Here is a 16,169-nt window from a genome sequence, read left to right on the forward strand (position 1 = left end):
TGAAGGCTGACATCAGGGAAATGTTGTTTCAAAGGGGAGAAAAAGTCTCAAGCAGAATCGATCTGCAAAGTTTTGAAATTCACCTTCAAAGCAGTGAAAACACATCCTTGGGACAAGTCACTTGGACAGTTTTGCAGCTTTCGGATCTTGGGGCCAGATTTCCGCCAGAAAGGCAGGAAGCTAAAGTCGGGAACTTCCCAACTCAGCCAACCCGACACCTTTAAAAGGGCCTTCACATATCATGTTTTCATTCTGGGGATGCAGGGCTGGATAGAATCAGACCCGCCGCCTCTGGGGCAGTTCAGAGGTGGCTACGGAGGCCGGCTTGTTCGAGGATCTGCCTCGGTTCTCTGGGACTCTGTTCTAATAATAATAATAATCGCTTATTGTCACAAGTAGGCTTCAATGAAATTACTGTGAAAAGGCCATAATCGCCACATTCCGGCACCTGTTCGGGGAGGCCGGTACGGGAATTGAACCCGCGCTGCTGGCCTTGATCTGCATTACAAGGCAGCTGTTTAACCCACTGTGCTAAACCAGCCCCTAAGTTACATTACAGGCAGATAGGCCCTCTAGCCTTCACCCCTTACACATCCTCACCTCTCCATCCTTCTTACCATGTCGCCCCCATTCCTTTTTCATGCCCACTCCATGCATCCTCCACTTATGCAGTATGCACAAAAAAAACATCTAAAACAATGGCAAGTCTTGAAGTACATTGAAAAAAAAAGCTGCTTTGAGAAAGCTGCTGACTTATAACCTCATAAAAATATAAATTAAACAGGCATAATGGGCAGAATTCTCCACTTCCTCGCCGAAGTGGCCGCGCCGTCGTGAATGCTGTCGAGGATCACGACGGCGCGGAACGGCCCCGGTCCCAACCGATTCAGGCCCCCACAGGCCGCCCCCCCCAGCATTCACGCACCGCCCACGACTGCAGCGACCAGGTGTGGACGGCGCCGGGGGGAACCCGCCGTTTTTGCCTGGCCGCTCGGCCCATCCGGGCCTCAGAATAGCGGGGGTGCCGGAGAATCGCCATTTTCGGTGTCTCCGGCGATTCTCCGGCCTGCAGCCCGCGAAACTCGACCGGGCCGTTCCCGCCGCTTGGGAGAATCGTGGGAGGGCGTCGGACCGGCGTCCCTGGAAATTTTGGCAGCCCAGGCGATTATCACAACCGGCATGGGAGTGGAGAATCGCGCCCAATGTGTTCGATAACAGAAGCTTTCCTCATTTTCCTTCTTAATCTTGTTCAGATAAACATACAGACATTGAAACAGCTCAAAGAAAGAGTAACTTATTGTAATCTCATAAAGATGTCAATCAATCAAAGCTAACACTCCAGTTAAACCTGTGTAAACAGAACCCTACTGATCTAATCCATTAATGAGTCTTGGGAGCTCAGCCAAGCATTCTTAATAAGGCCATCAGGAGAAACACATATCTGGCCATCTGTTTCTGCTGAAACAGTTCATTCGCTGGCAAGGAGTGGGCATGACGTGCATCGAAGAGACATGGGGGCATGGAGGATACAGGGGATAGAGGGTTACATAGAAGTGGGATGGGGTGCATGGGTAAAACCTTTTAAACATACATTTCAAAAGTTTCCTGAATCTAGAGTAATGTTCACAAATCCTCTGAACTACATGACCTTGAAGTTGGCCCAGTGCCGGGTGTGGCTTCTTGCCAACTTCCTTATCACATGCTGTGCCTGGTTGTGGGCAGAAGTCCTGTAATCAAATCCCACCCATCATTTTTAAAAGCCTCCAGAATTGCTCTGACTGCATCAAAATCTGGCCTGTTGGTTGCTCAGCCCTGTCAATCCCTGCTGTCCTCTCACCTTGTTCACCCGAGTGAGTTTCCACTTGATTAGCTTTTAACATAATAGTTTCCCATGTGCTAACGAATGTGCTCCTACCAGCTTGCCAACACCCTGCAAGTTTCTGGTGTTTTATTCTACTGCCCACACTTTCCACCCATTTTTGCAGGTTAAAATTCAGTCCATTTGTACTGTTATGCAACTATAATATTATTTAACCTTGTTTGGATAACCACTTTTTAAATCTCTGACATAAGAGGTAAGTAAGAACGTTATATTGAATGAAAAACAAAACTTTGTTTTGGTGGTTAATATTTTTCAAAATGCTACCTGTCCAGGCTTGGAATATCAGATCTAGGTATAGATGAAAAATACCAGAAGATTCTTCTGAACTATGGGCGAGACATTGAGGTGATGTCCAGGCTTTACACCAAACAGAAAAGCGATCCGCCTATTGCACGAGACATGCCACCAATAGCAGGGAAGATTTTGTGGACACGTCAACTCTTTAACAAGATTCAGGAACCAATGGAACTTTTCCAGCAGCAACCAAACATTTTGCAGACAGCAGATGCCAAACGCATTGTTCGCAACTATAACAAAGTGGCAAAGGTTTTGCTGGAGTTCGAGGTGTTGTATCACCGAGGCTGGCTGAGACAGGTAAGAAAAGTTAGACAACAAAAAAATAAACACCATCCGATCTGTGTGACTTTTCAACCACTAAGTAATGAGAACTATGTAGAAAATACGGGACCAAAAGAGTAAATGCTCGAAAATCTCAGCAGGTCTGGCAGCATCTGTAGGGAGAGAAAAGAGCTAATGTTTCGAGTCCAGATGACCCTTTGTCAAAGGAAATATGGGGTTTGAAGACTGGTCATTTGCATGCTAACTGCAGGCTACGATAGACTCTTGTGAGTTTAACAGCTGCAACATAAGTGTTTTACTTTCTATGAAGTACTGGGCTTATGCTATGATCTGTGCCTGCAAAAGGTAGAGTTTATATTGTTAATTTGGGCAGAAATTTTACTGCGAATGTCATCGTTTGTATACCATCATGTGCTTTCTGGATAATAAGTTTGTGTTCAAAGCTTAGAGTGTGGTTGAATTGAAAATTTGATACATTTTGCTGGTAATGGTCTCACTGCAGTAGAAGGCTGCACAATACATACATGAAACAAAGTGGGTCCCTATTCTTTGCAGCACAGTTGGTTTGAATAGTGTGTTTAATGTGGGAATTTCAGATATATATTGTATTGTATGTAGCTGGTGCAGTAATGGTTAAATGTCTGGAATAGTGTATGCATGTATCTGCTGCAGTAAAGTTTTAAAAATAAATCCTGGTTTAAACGACAGATGAACAGGTAAACACATTGGTTACAGAAGGGACAATTAAAGCATCATAAAAGTAAGATCATAATTCTTTCCAACCATGTATATTGTTGACTGAAATTGGGCGAATGGAATGGGCAATATGGCAGAGCCCCACAGGGGCCTGGCGCAGAGGAAAGAAGGCCCCCACAGAACCAGCCCGCCCGCCGATAGGTAGGAGCTGATCGCGGGCCAGGCCACCGTGGGGCCCTCCCCGAGGCCGGATCCCCCCCACCAGGATGTCCCCGCACACTTACCTGCCAGGTGCCTCCATGTGTGAAATGAGTAATCCACGCTGGCGGGACTGGGCAAAAGTTGTCGGCCACTCGGCCCATTGGGGTCCGGAGAATCGCCGGGGGGCCACTGTCAATGGCCCGCGACTGGCATGGCAGGATTCCCGCCGGCCCCCGAAAAATGACGCAGGAGAATAGGCAGGAGAAAAATGGGCAGGAGACTGCCCCCGGCGTCGGGGCAGCGGGGCGGGATTCGCGCCTCTCCTCAGGGATTCTCTGACCCGCCGCAGGGTCGGAGAATCCCAGCCAAATTGTTTCATTTTATTGTCAAGCACTGTTCAACTGGTTAGCTTAATCATGTTTTTCTTTCTTTGTTCGTTCATGGGATGTGGGCGTCGCTGGTTGGGCCAGCATTTGTTGCCCATCCCTGAGGGCATTTAAGAGTCAACCACATTGCTGTGGGGCTGGAGTCACCTGTAGGCCAGACTAAGTAAGGATGACAGATTCCCCTCCATAAAGGACATGAGTGAACCAGATGGGTTTTGTTTACAACAATCGACAAAGGTTTCATGGTCGTCATTTGACTTTTAATTTCAGATATTTATTAAATTCAAATTCCATCATCTGCCCTGCTGAGATTCAAACCCAGGTCTCCAGAGCATTACCCTGGGTCTCTGGATTACTAGTCCAGTGACAATACCACTACGCCACTGCCTCCCCTCGTGGAGCGTAGTATCCTTTCCTCACAGTCGTACAAATTAAATTAAATATTGGGGTTTCTGCCCGGTATCCTTGGCAACTTTGGGGTCTGGTCTGGGATGGTAATAATAGTATCTGTCTCTCTCATCATTTCCTGTATGTTGCCAACTTGTATCTTTGTTACTTCACCTTCCTGCTTTTTCTCCAGTTGTTCTTCCCCACCCTCACACCCCTCCACTCCGGCTCCTTTCCTGAGAGCATTAACTGGTTTCACAGGGTGCTGGATGCACTTAGATACCTGACTCAAATAACCATTATTCAAGAATACATTATGATACTAGTGTGAAAAGTCTTTTCAAATGTGAATGATATCAAAACCAAGCTGGATCCTCCCCAAGACATAGTTCACACAAATACAAACTTCCCAGAGAATCTTAGGTTGTGCTGAGGAGCCAGAATCCAGTGATGCTGGAAACAATTCTAGTATCTCCACTGAAACCTCTGCTTCAATCAACTAGCTCAGTTAGTGTAGATTGCTATCTGAACGTGGGACCTTGATACTTATTACGGCTAATCACACTGGACCATTAAGGAGCCTTACAAAAAAGATCCATCAGTTCCAGGTTGCCATATATTGCTGTTCCGAACACAACATATTGTATACATTATAGGATTTGTTACAGTGATAGTCTGATAATTGAATGGAACCTCCAGTTAGTAAACAAAATATTACTCCATTCATTTCAGCCCCAATACAAAATGCTGGTAATCATCTTTAAAGGACTTTGCTGAAGTGATGTAATAAGCTCTGTGTCGAAATTTCGCCAAAAGTGAAAGATGGCTTTTGTTTGATTATATTTGCTTTCACCTTTTCCTTTAGATTGAAATAGCAAAAGCCGGATTGCAGGCATCACTGTTGGTGAAAGCCCCAGAGACAGGAGAACTGTTTGTGAACTTTGATCCACAAATCTTAACTTTGATACGTGAAACAGAATGCATGGCTAAGATGGGACTTGAAATTCCACCATTTGCAAAAGTATTTCAGCAGAAACAAGATACCTTTAAAAAGAATTATAACAGTCTTCAGGTAATGTATTAAAGTGTAACAGGAAAGTTAAAGTAAGTGACTTTCTCGATTACTTTTACGAGGGAAACTTTTCTGGGTTTAGCACAGTGGGCTAAACAGCTGGTTTGTAATGCAGAACAAAGCCAGCAGCGCGGGTTCAATTCCCGTACCGGCCTCTGTGAACAGGCGTCGAAATGTGGCGACGAGGGGCTTTTCACAGTAACTTCATTGAAGCCTACTTGTGACAATAAGCGATTATTATTATGATATCAGAGGAAGCAGGTTTCCTTCTTTCTGCTGTTCTCGCTCATGTTAATTGACTTGGGAACTGCCGGCCCCACGTATGGTTGGGCACATGCTTCAAAGAAATAGGAGGAAATGCAGGCACCGAAGAAGCCCTTTAGCTTTTCTCCTGGATGCTGAGGTCAAGAGCTTTCTCATTCTGGTAATGTTAATGGGCTGGGCTACGAGGCCAGGGATGTTGTGTAAAAGCACATGCTTAAATCTTGTACGTGTACACTTTAGCTTACCTCCAGAGTTCCTGCACACCCTCCAGTCTGGGGAACGGCTATTGTCTTGGTCTTAGACCACGCGCTGCATTGGGTGGATCGGGAAGGGGGCAGCGTCCGCAGTGGAGGTTGGATGTGGGATTGCTAGCGAAGGCGGAGGTGTGCGAGTTGGTGAGGGCCGCCATGAGGGCGTATGTGGAGGTGAATGATACAGGTGAGGGAGGCACTCAAGGCAGTGGTCACGAGGGAGTTCATATCAATTTGGGCCCATAGGGAGAAGGAGGAGTGTCAAGGTTGGTGGATGAGATTATGCGAGTGGACAGAAGGTAAGCTGAGGATCCAGAGACGGGGTTGTTGAAGGAGAGGCAGAAGCTCCAGATGGAATTTGAGTTAGTGTCTACCAGGAAGGCAGTGGGCCAATTATGGAGGACCAGAGGGGCAATGTATGAGTACAGGGAGAAGGCTAGCAGGATGCTGACCCACCACCTCAGGAAGCAGGAGGCGACGAGGAAGATTGGCAGGATGATGGATGGCAAGGGTGGAGTGGTATAGGATCAGGTGGGGGTGAATGGGGTGTTTGAGGAGTTTTATAGGCGGCTTTATGAGTGAGGGGGAGGGAATGTGGGATTTTTTGGACAGGCTGGAATTCTCCAGAGTTGAGGAGGGCCTGGTAGAGGGACTGCGAGCGGCCATTGGATTGGTTAAGGTACTGGAGGGTCTGGGGGCGATGCAGATAGGAAAGGCCTCAGGTCCGGATGGTTTCCCAGCAGAGTTTTATAAAACGTTTTTGGGTGACCTGGGCCCCTGCTGGTGAGGGCATTTAATGAGGCGAGAGAGAAAGGTGAGTTTTTTGGTGCAGGCCTCAATATCGCTGATCCTGTAGAAGGACAAGGACCCGGAGCAGTGTGGGTCATACCGTCCAATATCGCTGCTAAATGTGGATATCAAGTTGCTGGCTAAGATTCTGGCCCCGCGGATTGAGGATTGTGTGCCGGAGGTGATGGGAGGGTTTAGACGGGATTTGTAAAAGAGAGGCATACATCGACCAATATCAGGCTCCTGCTAAATGTTATCATGATGCCCCCAGAGGGACGTAATGTGGAGGTGATGGTCACAATGGACGTGGAGAAGGCCTTTGATCGGGTAGAGTGGGAGTATTTATGGGGGGGTGCTGGGGCGGTTTGGGTTTGGGCATAGGTTATCCTTATATGTGGATGGCCTGCTGTTGTATGTATCAGTCCCACTGGAAAGCACAGGGAGTATCATGGACATTTTGGTGAAATTGGTCAGTTTACGGGTTACAAACTGAACATGAGGAAGAGTGAGGTCTTCCCGATCCAGGCGAGGGGACAAGGGAGGAGATTGGGCAAGTTGTAATTTAAGGTGGTGGGGGCGAGTTTTAGGTATCTGGGTATTCAGGTGGTGCGGGGTGGGAGCAACTACACAAGTTGAATCTGGCTCGGTTGGTGGAGCAACTGAGGGATGAATTTAAAAGCTGGGATGTGCCTCCGTTGTCATTGGCGGGGCGGGTGCAGTCTGTAAAGATGTCTGTTCTCCCGAGGTTTTTGTTTGCATTCCAGAACCTCCCAATATTTATACCCAAGACCTTTTTCAAGAAGGTTAACCCGTTGATATTGGGATTGGTGTGGGCGGGAAAGACCCATAGGTAAAGACGGCGGTGTTGGATATAGGGCGGGGTGGGGGGTGGGCGCAGGTTGGCCCTGCCAAATTTAATGAATTATTATTTGGCAGAAAATATAGCCATGGTAAGGTAGTGGGGAAGGGGTCAGTCTGTGAGTGAATGGAGGCAGCCTCTTGTAAGGGTACTAGTTTGGGAGTGTCGTTGACGGTGCCACTGCCGTTCTCGCCTGTCCGGTACTTCACAAGCCCAGTGGTAATGGAGGCCCTGAGGGATTGGGGACAGTGGCGATAGCACTTGGGGCTTGAGGGGGCCTTGGTTTGGACCCCGGTCTGTGGGAATCATAGGTTCGCTCTGGTGGAATTGGATGGGGGTTTTCAGGATTGGCGGTGGGCAGGGATTGAGGGGTTTGGAGATTTGTTCGTGGAGGGCAGCTTCCCCAGTTTGGAAGGACTGGTGGAGGAGTATGAGTTGCCCAGCGGAAACAGGAACCGATATTTACAGATGCGGAACTATGTAAGAAATCATGTGCTACTCTTTCCTGATCTGCCACACCTGGTTTGCAGGACAAGGTGCTGTCGAAAGTAGGGGTTGGAGAGGGCAAGGTGTCAGAGATATGCAAGGAATTGATGGACTGGGAGGGCGCACCGATAGTAGTTAAGCGAAAGTGAGAGGAGGAGCTGGGGGAGAGCCGGAGGCTGGGTTCTATGGAGGGTGAATGGGTCCTCTTCATGCGCCAGGCTGAGTCCCATTCAATTTAAGGTAGTCCATAGGGGACAGGACGGGTTGCAGTTGTTGGCTATTTATTGAGTTATGCTGTGTTCTCCTGTTTGTTACCTGTTGGTTATCTTTCTCATCTCATCGAGGGGCTGTTTAGCACAGGACTAAATCGCTGGCTTTGAAAGCAAACCAAAGCAAGCCAGCAGCACGGTTTGATTCCCGTAACAGCCTCCCCGAACAGGTGCCGGAATGTGGCGACTAGGGGCTTTTCACAGTAACTTCATTTGAAGCCTACTTGTGACAATAAGCGATTTTCATTTCATTTCATTTCATTTTCAAATAATGATCCAATTTCTTATTATTGAGTCTCTATAAAGCATCTTGCATTGTCTTTTGATTTTGTCGTTTTTTGCCATCACTTTGCTAACTATTATTGCAAGCTATCTATACTTTGAAAGCTAAATGATTCTTTCCTTTCTACACATGTTTAGATGACTTTATCAGAAAACAAAAGAGTAAGATCAAAAATTCAAAATTCTTTTGCACAACTGATGGGTCCTCATTTAGTGAAAGTAGATAATGCAATACAGCCAGGCTTGACGTCTCTCAATTGGACCTCACTGAACATTGACAAATACCTGAATAGGATTTCTGAAGCTTTAGGTGAGTGTATTTTATGTTTGCAACATGCATATGTCCAATAAATGAAAGTGTGGGCAGATTTTTCAAGGGTACTTTGCTGAAATTGTCAGTTCTTTCATCTGGTCCATCATTTTGTTACATTGTATAGAGGAAACGTATCCAAACCAATGCAGTGGTAGAGGGGCTCTCTTAACAATGTTTATCCATCTATGAGGCATTGGTAGGGATCTGCAGAGGTACATTATTTCTTCACCCTAATTACCCATCATAACCCACCAAATGAATCAGACTATAATTGCATCTCAGGCTTGCGACTCAAAAACCTACGTGCCAATGGTATCAGCATTCGTAATAGTATTGTACCAACCATTTACAAAGGTGACATCTGTACTGCACGTGTCGTTAATGTTGTTCTGTGCTTAAGCAGAGACTTCCATGCAAAATTATTTGTTTTGTGTAGGGAGAAAATAGTAATCCTGTATTTGTGGCATGCCTATCCATTTGGTTACATTCACTATTATGCTTTTGTGCCCAATCAATGCGCATGGATGTATCATGCAAATCGTTAAGGGCAGGATTCTCCCATTTTGAGACAAAGCGTTGTGGCGGGGTGGGAATGTGGAGTGTTGCCCGCTGTAGAGGCTGGCGTGAAAACACGCCAAATCTTCAGGTCCTAACTTCATTAATTATGCACCCTGGTATTTCACGCCATTTCCATGGCGGGGCAGACTGATGGTGTGTAGTCCGCCATTGTGTCCTGGTGCTATATTGAAAAAGCTCAATATCACTGATGCACTGTCGAAGAAAGAAGCCTCCTGAAAATGAAGGTAGATCACAGGGAACATTCTGAGCCTGGAACATGGATCTCCTCCAGGAATGTCTACTTGTAGATGTACCCCTACCCCGTCTCTGCAGTGGTGTTCCACGGTTGTGGGTGGCTAATATCCTGATCTCTGAACAAGGCATTGTTCAGGTGAGGTCCAACATCTTCCTACCACATTGTTCCGAACATGTTTCACACTGGCGTGTTTTCCTGCTGGCATCACGCAGAATCTGGCATGCGGATTTTGTATCCCATGAGCGCGGAACTTTCCATGAGTTCTATTCCTTCATTACTGATCAACTGAACTTCCAAATTGTGCCTGTCATACAAATCAACCATATCTTCCACATAAGGAACGAGTTCTTTAAAGTTTGGAGGTCCACCAAATGTTGCATTCACGTGTCAGTGAGCGTACTTTCAAATCTTTAATCGCATTGTAATCCTGGAGCCAATCGAGAAAAAAGTAAGATGAGCATCTTTCTAAGTTGCAAAGTGTTTATAAATAATTTTAAAGCTACAATTGCTTTCCTTTGTTGAAATCACATTCAGGATACAGTTTCTTTTTTTGAAATATAAAGTACCCAATTCATTTTTTTCCCCCCAATTAAGGGGCAATTTAGCGTGGCAATTCCACCTACCCTGCACATCTTTTGGGTTGTGGGAGTGAGACCAACACAGATACGGGGAGAATGTGCAAACTCCACACGGATAGTGATCCGGGACCGGGAACGAACCCGTGTCCTCAGCACCGTGAGGCATCACCGTGCCACCCTAGGATACAGTTTCATTTCAAAAGTTGATTTGTATTCACTTGACTCCTTGACCAGTATTCTCTGGAGGGATCTTTGACGGGGCTTAATCCAGCAATAGAAGTGCAGATTTTGCTGTTCATCTGCAGTTTATAAATATTTTACAGAAGAAATTACACACCCAATACGTAGGGAAGATCTTTCTAGAGTGTCTGCTTACATTGATTTAAGCACAGATCCAAGAAAATCTTCTAAAGCGATCACGGTAGTTTAACTTTCCATTCTGTGGCAGTTGGACTAGCTACATGCAGTGTCATGCATCACATTAGAACATAAGAACATAAGAACTAGGAGCAGGAGTAGGCCATCTGGCCCCTCGAGCCTGCCCCGCCATTCAATGAGATCATGGCTGATCTTTTGTGGACTCAGCTCCACTTTCCGGCTCGAACACCATAACCCTTAATCCCTTTATGCTTCAAAAAACTATCTATCTTTATCTTAAAAACATTTAATGAAGGAGCCTCTACTGCTTCACTGGGCAAGGAATTCCATAGATTCACAACCCTTTGGGTGAAGAAGTTCCTCCTAAACTCAGTCCTAAATCTACTTCCCCTTATTTTGAGGCTATGCCCCCTAGTTCTGCTTTCACCCGCCAGTGGAAACAATCTGCCCGCATCTATCCTATCTATTCCCTTCATAATCTTATATGTTTCTATAAGATCCCCCCTCATCCTTCTAAATTCCAACGAGTATAAGTTCCATTAGTGGTGCTTACTTTAGTTGGAACAATTATATTTTGTAGTTTATAAAGTCTTTTGATAAGAATTTATTTTGGTTTTAACTGTCTGTGTGATAACCTGCAGATGAACTCGAACTTTTGTTGAATCGTGCAAATGATTTGATAGAATTCCGCATTGATGCAGTACTTCAAGACATGAGCTTAACACAGTTATGCAAATTACCAGAGGAGGAGCCTGTCGTATGTGAAGAATTTGTACAAGTGACTAAGGTCTGTATAATGCGCTTATAGATTATCCATCTTTAAATTGAAGGAGCCACATAATCGTTAGGTTAATTTCTCCTGAGCCCGGAATTTCTTCCGAGCTACTACAGTAATTTACGTGGAAGTGCAGTGGACACTCTAGCTGGAATTTTACCAGCCATCAGAGATTGATACTAGTGGATACAGGGGGTGGGGGGCTGCAGAATATGACCCATTTATGAGAAAAACCTGAACTCAGCAGAACCATTTTAACTCTGTATGCAATTCAAACAGACTCAGCCTGTACGTTAAGAATTAGAGTGGGTGTAAATGTTCGTAAAGGTTGGATAAACTCAGTGGAACTGTCAAGTAATTAAAGTAGCCTGCCTGTTAAAAAAAATACCGCCTGCATATGTTTTTGAGTTGAAAACTGTGCTTGCAATTTCAACTAATGCTTGTTGACATAACCCTAAGTGCCATCACACATCATTATTTCTTCTTGACTGCTTTCCACAGTCTATTATTATCACAATTGTGTGTATGTGTGTGTGTGTGTGGGGGGGGGGGGTGCGTGTGGCTGTATGTTCACCGTTTTATTGACAGCGCTAGAGATTATTAAATGATTAGATGTGTTTGATGTAGGGGTATGAATGCATATGTTTGTTTTTATAAGTGGTTAAGTACTTGAGGGGATTTAAATGGTTTGAATGGGTTTTCATGAATGTGAGTTCTTTTAAATATAGTGAAGTCTATAATCAATATTTAGAACTTTATTTCATTTCATCAAAGCATGACTCCTGAGGTCTGCCCATGTGGATCCTGGGTGAGTTGGCATGGAGGGTGTAAGGAACATGGTGGTGGATGTGGGTTTGGGTTGACATGAGTTGTCACTAAGTTGGCATAGGGCTAATGGGGCCATGGGAGTGGATCATGTGTTGGCATGAGGAATGGGTGGAGTTTGGAGAGTGGTGGGTCCTGGAGGGCCTGATATTTAACAAAATAACTTGCATAATGTTCCAGGGAGCCAAGGTGGACCTTTTTGCACAACGCACTTCAGCAACCCCTCCAATCTGCATCTGGGGATGGGGTGCCTGACCATCCAGCACCAGCTGCCCCAGGAATGAAGATTCTGCCATTTGTGCTACCTTTCCCTGCAACCGTGCAGCAAACCAGGGGATTTCCTGACTCTGGGCAATGGCCTCAGGAGTAAAAATCCAGACCTGAATGTTTGAGCATACTACGTGGGGCAGTGGAGCCCAAAAAAAACAAAGAGGTAGGTTCTTAAGAAAATTTAAGGATAAGGAGAGGTAATAAGGCAGAGTGGGTTTGGTAGAATGATATGAAGTCCTGGCCTTAGTTACTAAAAGATGAACCTTTGATGAAAGACTGAAGAATGAGAATAAGTCCAGTATTGGAGAAGCAAATGGTGTGGATTGTGACTTATAACCTCCAATAAGAGGAGGTAAACCTCTTGAGAGATTTGAGAACAATGCACAGATTTTGAGGTTGACCGTTTGGAGCAGAGGAACCCAGTGGAATTTAACAAGGACAGGAGTGATGAGTGTGTGTGAACGTTTGCGTGCAAATTATCCATGTGATAGATCTTGCATTTGTTCATAGTGCGGAAGCTGCAAGATTGTTTGAAGTCGCTGATAGCCAGGCCCAAACAATTACAATTTTGAGACCCTGGAGGGAATTATTGGAGGTTTGGGAGGTTTGCATTACCTCCTCTTATTGAGGTTATAAGTCACAATCCACACCATTTGCTTCTCCAATACTGGACTTATTCTCATTCCTCAGTCTTTCATCAAAGGTTCATCTTTTAGTACCTAAGACCAACACTTCATATCATTCTACCAAACCCACTCTGCCTTGTTACCCCTCCTTATCCTTAAATTTTCTTAAGAACCTACCTCTTTGTTTCTTTTGGCTCCACTGCCCCACGTAGTATGCTCAAACATTCAGGTCTGGATTTTTACTCCCAAGGCAGTTGCCCAGGGTCAGGAAATCCCCTGGTTTGCTGCACGGTTGCAGGGAAAAGTAGCACAAATGGCAGAATCTTCATTCCTGGGGCAGCTGGTGCGGGATGGAGTCAGGCACCCCATCCCCACATGCAGATTGGAGGGGTTACTGAAGTGTGCAACAAGGCTTACCTTGGTTTCATTCAATTGAGTGAATCTCCTCTCAAGCCTCATGATTACAATTTGCAAGTGATGATGTGCTGAGATATTAGGTTAGTGGTTTACAAACTGGAAATGCATAGACTTTCCAGGGTCCATGAACTAAAGCACCTCCATCACAAATTGTGTATAAACAATACTGAAATCAAAATGTTTGTAGCTGGAGATCACGTAAAGAGCAATAAACTAAATGGTAACATTGATAAACACCCCTCTCTGTGCACTGATCGATTGAAAAGCTTCAGATAGGAATGGAGATTCACCATTTTCTGTTTCTTTTATGCATCAATCAAATATCTTGTGGTAAGGAATAGATAATATTTTAAAAGGCTTAGATTTTAACCAGTGGAAACAATTCTGGTGTGCATATATCTTGAACTGCTGCAGTCACTGAGGTATAGGTATATCCATTGTGCTGTTAGGGAGGGAATTTCAGGATTTTGATCCAGCGACAGGGAAAGTACAGTAATATATTCCCAAGTCGGAGTGGTGAGTGCCTTGGAGAGGAGCCTGCAGGCGGTGGGTTTCCCAGGTATCTGCTGCTCTTGTCCTTCTAAATGGTAATGGTCGTGGGTTTGGAAGGTGCTGCCTAAGGAACCTTGGTGAGTTCCTGCAGTGCGACTTGTAGGTGGTATGCACAGCTGCTGCTGTTCATCGGTGGTGACGGGTTTGAATGTTTGTGTAAGGGGTAGCAATCAAGCGGCTTCTTTGTCCTGGATGGTGTCGAACTTCTTAAGTGTTATAGATGGCTGACAGGCTTGGTGGTGGTGGGGGGGGGGGGGGGGGGGGGGGGGGGTCAGGAGGTGAGTTAATCGGCATAAGATTCCTAGCCTTTAAACTGCCCTGCTCGCCACTGTATTAATATGGTTAGTCCAGTTCAGTTTCTGATCAATGGTAACCCCCAGGATGTTGATTGTGGGGGTTTCAGCGATGGTAATGCCATTGAATGTCAAGGGGCAATGGTTAGATCCTCTGTTGTAGGAACTGGTCATTGCCTGGTACTTATGTGGCGCGAATGTAACTTGCCACTTGTCAGCCCAATCCTGGATATTGCCCAGGTATTGCTGCATTCGGACATGGACTGCTTCATTATCTGTGGTGTCGCATTGTGTAGTCATCTGTGAACATCCCCACTTCTTTTTTTAAATTTGAAGTGCCCAATAATTCTTTTTCCCAATTACGGTGCAATTTAGCATGGCCAACCCACCTACCTAGCACATCTTTGGGTTGTGGGGATGAGACCCACGCAGACATGGGGAGAATGTGCAAACTCCATACGGATAGTGACCCATGGCCGGGATAGAACCCGGGTCCTTGGCACCATGAGGCAGCATTACTGACCACTGCGTCACCGTGTCGCCTAACATCCCCACCTCTGAACTTATGATGGAAGGGAGGTTATTGATGAAGCAGCTGAAGATGCTTGGTCCTAGGACACCATGGCTAATATCATGCCTATGAAAATACCTTAAAGTACTTCAGTGAAGTACAGTGATTGTTTTTATTTATTCGAGCAGGCACTGTCGGTTAGTGGCCATCCTGATTTTGCATCCACCTGAGGAGGCAGAGATTAGGCCCTCAAACTGGGCTAAATAGCTGGCTTTTAAAGCAGACCATGGCAGGCCAGCAGCACAGTTCAATTCCTGTACCAGCCTCCCCGAACAGGCGCCGGAATGTGGTGACTAGGGGCTTTTCACAGTAACTTCATTTGAAACCTACTTACGACAATAAGCGATTTTCATTTCATTTCAACTCAGGCCTGGAAGATTGGGCTCAGTATGCAGAGCGGATGAGGTACTTATTCCAGGTTAACGGCATCACTGGAGAGGTCTGACAGAAGGTAATCCTCCTGATTGCCGGCGGGGCCTGAACCTTTGGCATTATAAAATGCCTTGCACACACAGCTGCTCTGGATTCAAAATAATTTGATGAATTGGTAGAGTTGGCTTCCAACCGCAATGACCCCAAACCATCAGTAATCATGCAAGGATACCATTTCAACACAGCTGTTGGACTCCGGGGGAGTCAGTTACGGATTTCTTGACTTGACTCCGACGGTTGGCTGAACATTGTGAGTTTGGGCCATCCCTTTATGAGATGCTGAGGGATCAGCTGGTGTGTGGAATTAATAACATGGCCACACAGAGAAAGCTGTTAGCGGAGCTTACGTTGGATTTTAGAATAGCCATTGAGCTAGTTCTGTCCCGCAGAAACACGGAAAAAGGTGTTCAGAAACTCCAAGGTGCCATGGACTACAGTGGCCATAGTATTGCTCGATCACCGTATCCGGCTCCAGGGGCATCCCAGGGTAGTGCTCAAATGGCCAGGTTACCTCCCAACAACCAAGGGTACAACACTGCATCCAGGCTTAAATATACAGGGACCGCCATAGACCAGCGGGGCTCCGCCCCTGATGAGGGGAAATTCTGGGAACATTGCTAGGCCTGTTGAAATAGAACACATGGCAATAAGGCCACCAGAATCATCAGAGAGCGTGCCACCCTGGACAGATGATGGTGTCACCAAGAGCAAGGCCTTGCACATGGCCCGACCTAGAAGGGGAAAACATGGTGGAATTGAACTGTATCACCCCCCCGAAAGTGGCACCGATTCAAGTTAAATTACAGACGAATGGACACTCCCTAGTGATGGAGATAGACACGGGGCGGCCGTCTCCATCATCGGTCAGCACACCATCTGCCGGTTTTGCACGGGAATCCTGCCATTGAACCTGCATGACACC

At 45.9% G+C, this 16,169-nt stretch overlaps 1 protein-coding gene across 1 annotated transcript in view; it reads left to right on the forward strand.

Moving 5' to 3' along the window:
- Positions 1–16,169, forward strand: part of dnah5 (dynein, axonemal, heavy chain 5) — a 521,599-nt gene that overhangs the window by 138,680 nt on the left and 366,750 nt on the right. Inside the window, exons 14-17 of the mRNA XM_072509474.1 lie at positions 2,155–2,476; positions 4,997–5,203; positions 8,542–8,713; positions 11,128–11,273. Of these exons, the coding sequence (XP_072365575.1) occupies positions 2,155–2,476; positions 4,997–5,203; positions 8,542–8,713; positions 11,128–11,273 (847 nt within the window). The remainder of the gene's footprint in view (positions 1–2,154; positions 2,477–4,996; positions 5,204–8,541; positions 8,714–11,127; positions 11,274–16,169) is intronic.

This window comes from Scyliorhinus torazame, chromosome 6 (genome assembly GCF_047496885.1).
Source record: "Scyliorhinus torazame isolate Kashiwa2021f chromosome 6, sScyTor2.1, whole genome shotgun sequence".
In the NCBI taxonomy this organism is placed as follows: Eukaryota; Metazoa; Chordata; class Chondrichthyes; order Carcharhiniformes; family Scyliorhinidae; genus Scyliorhinus; species Scyliorhinus torazame.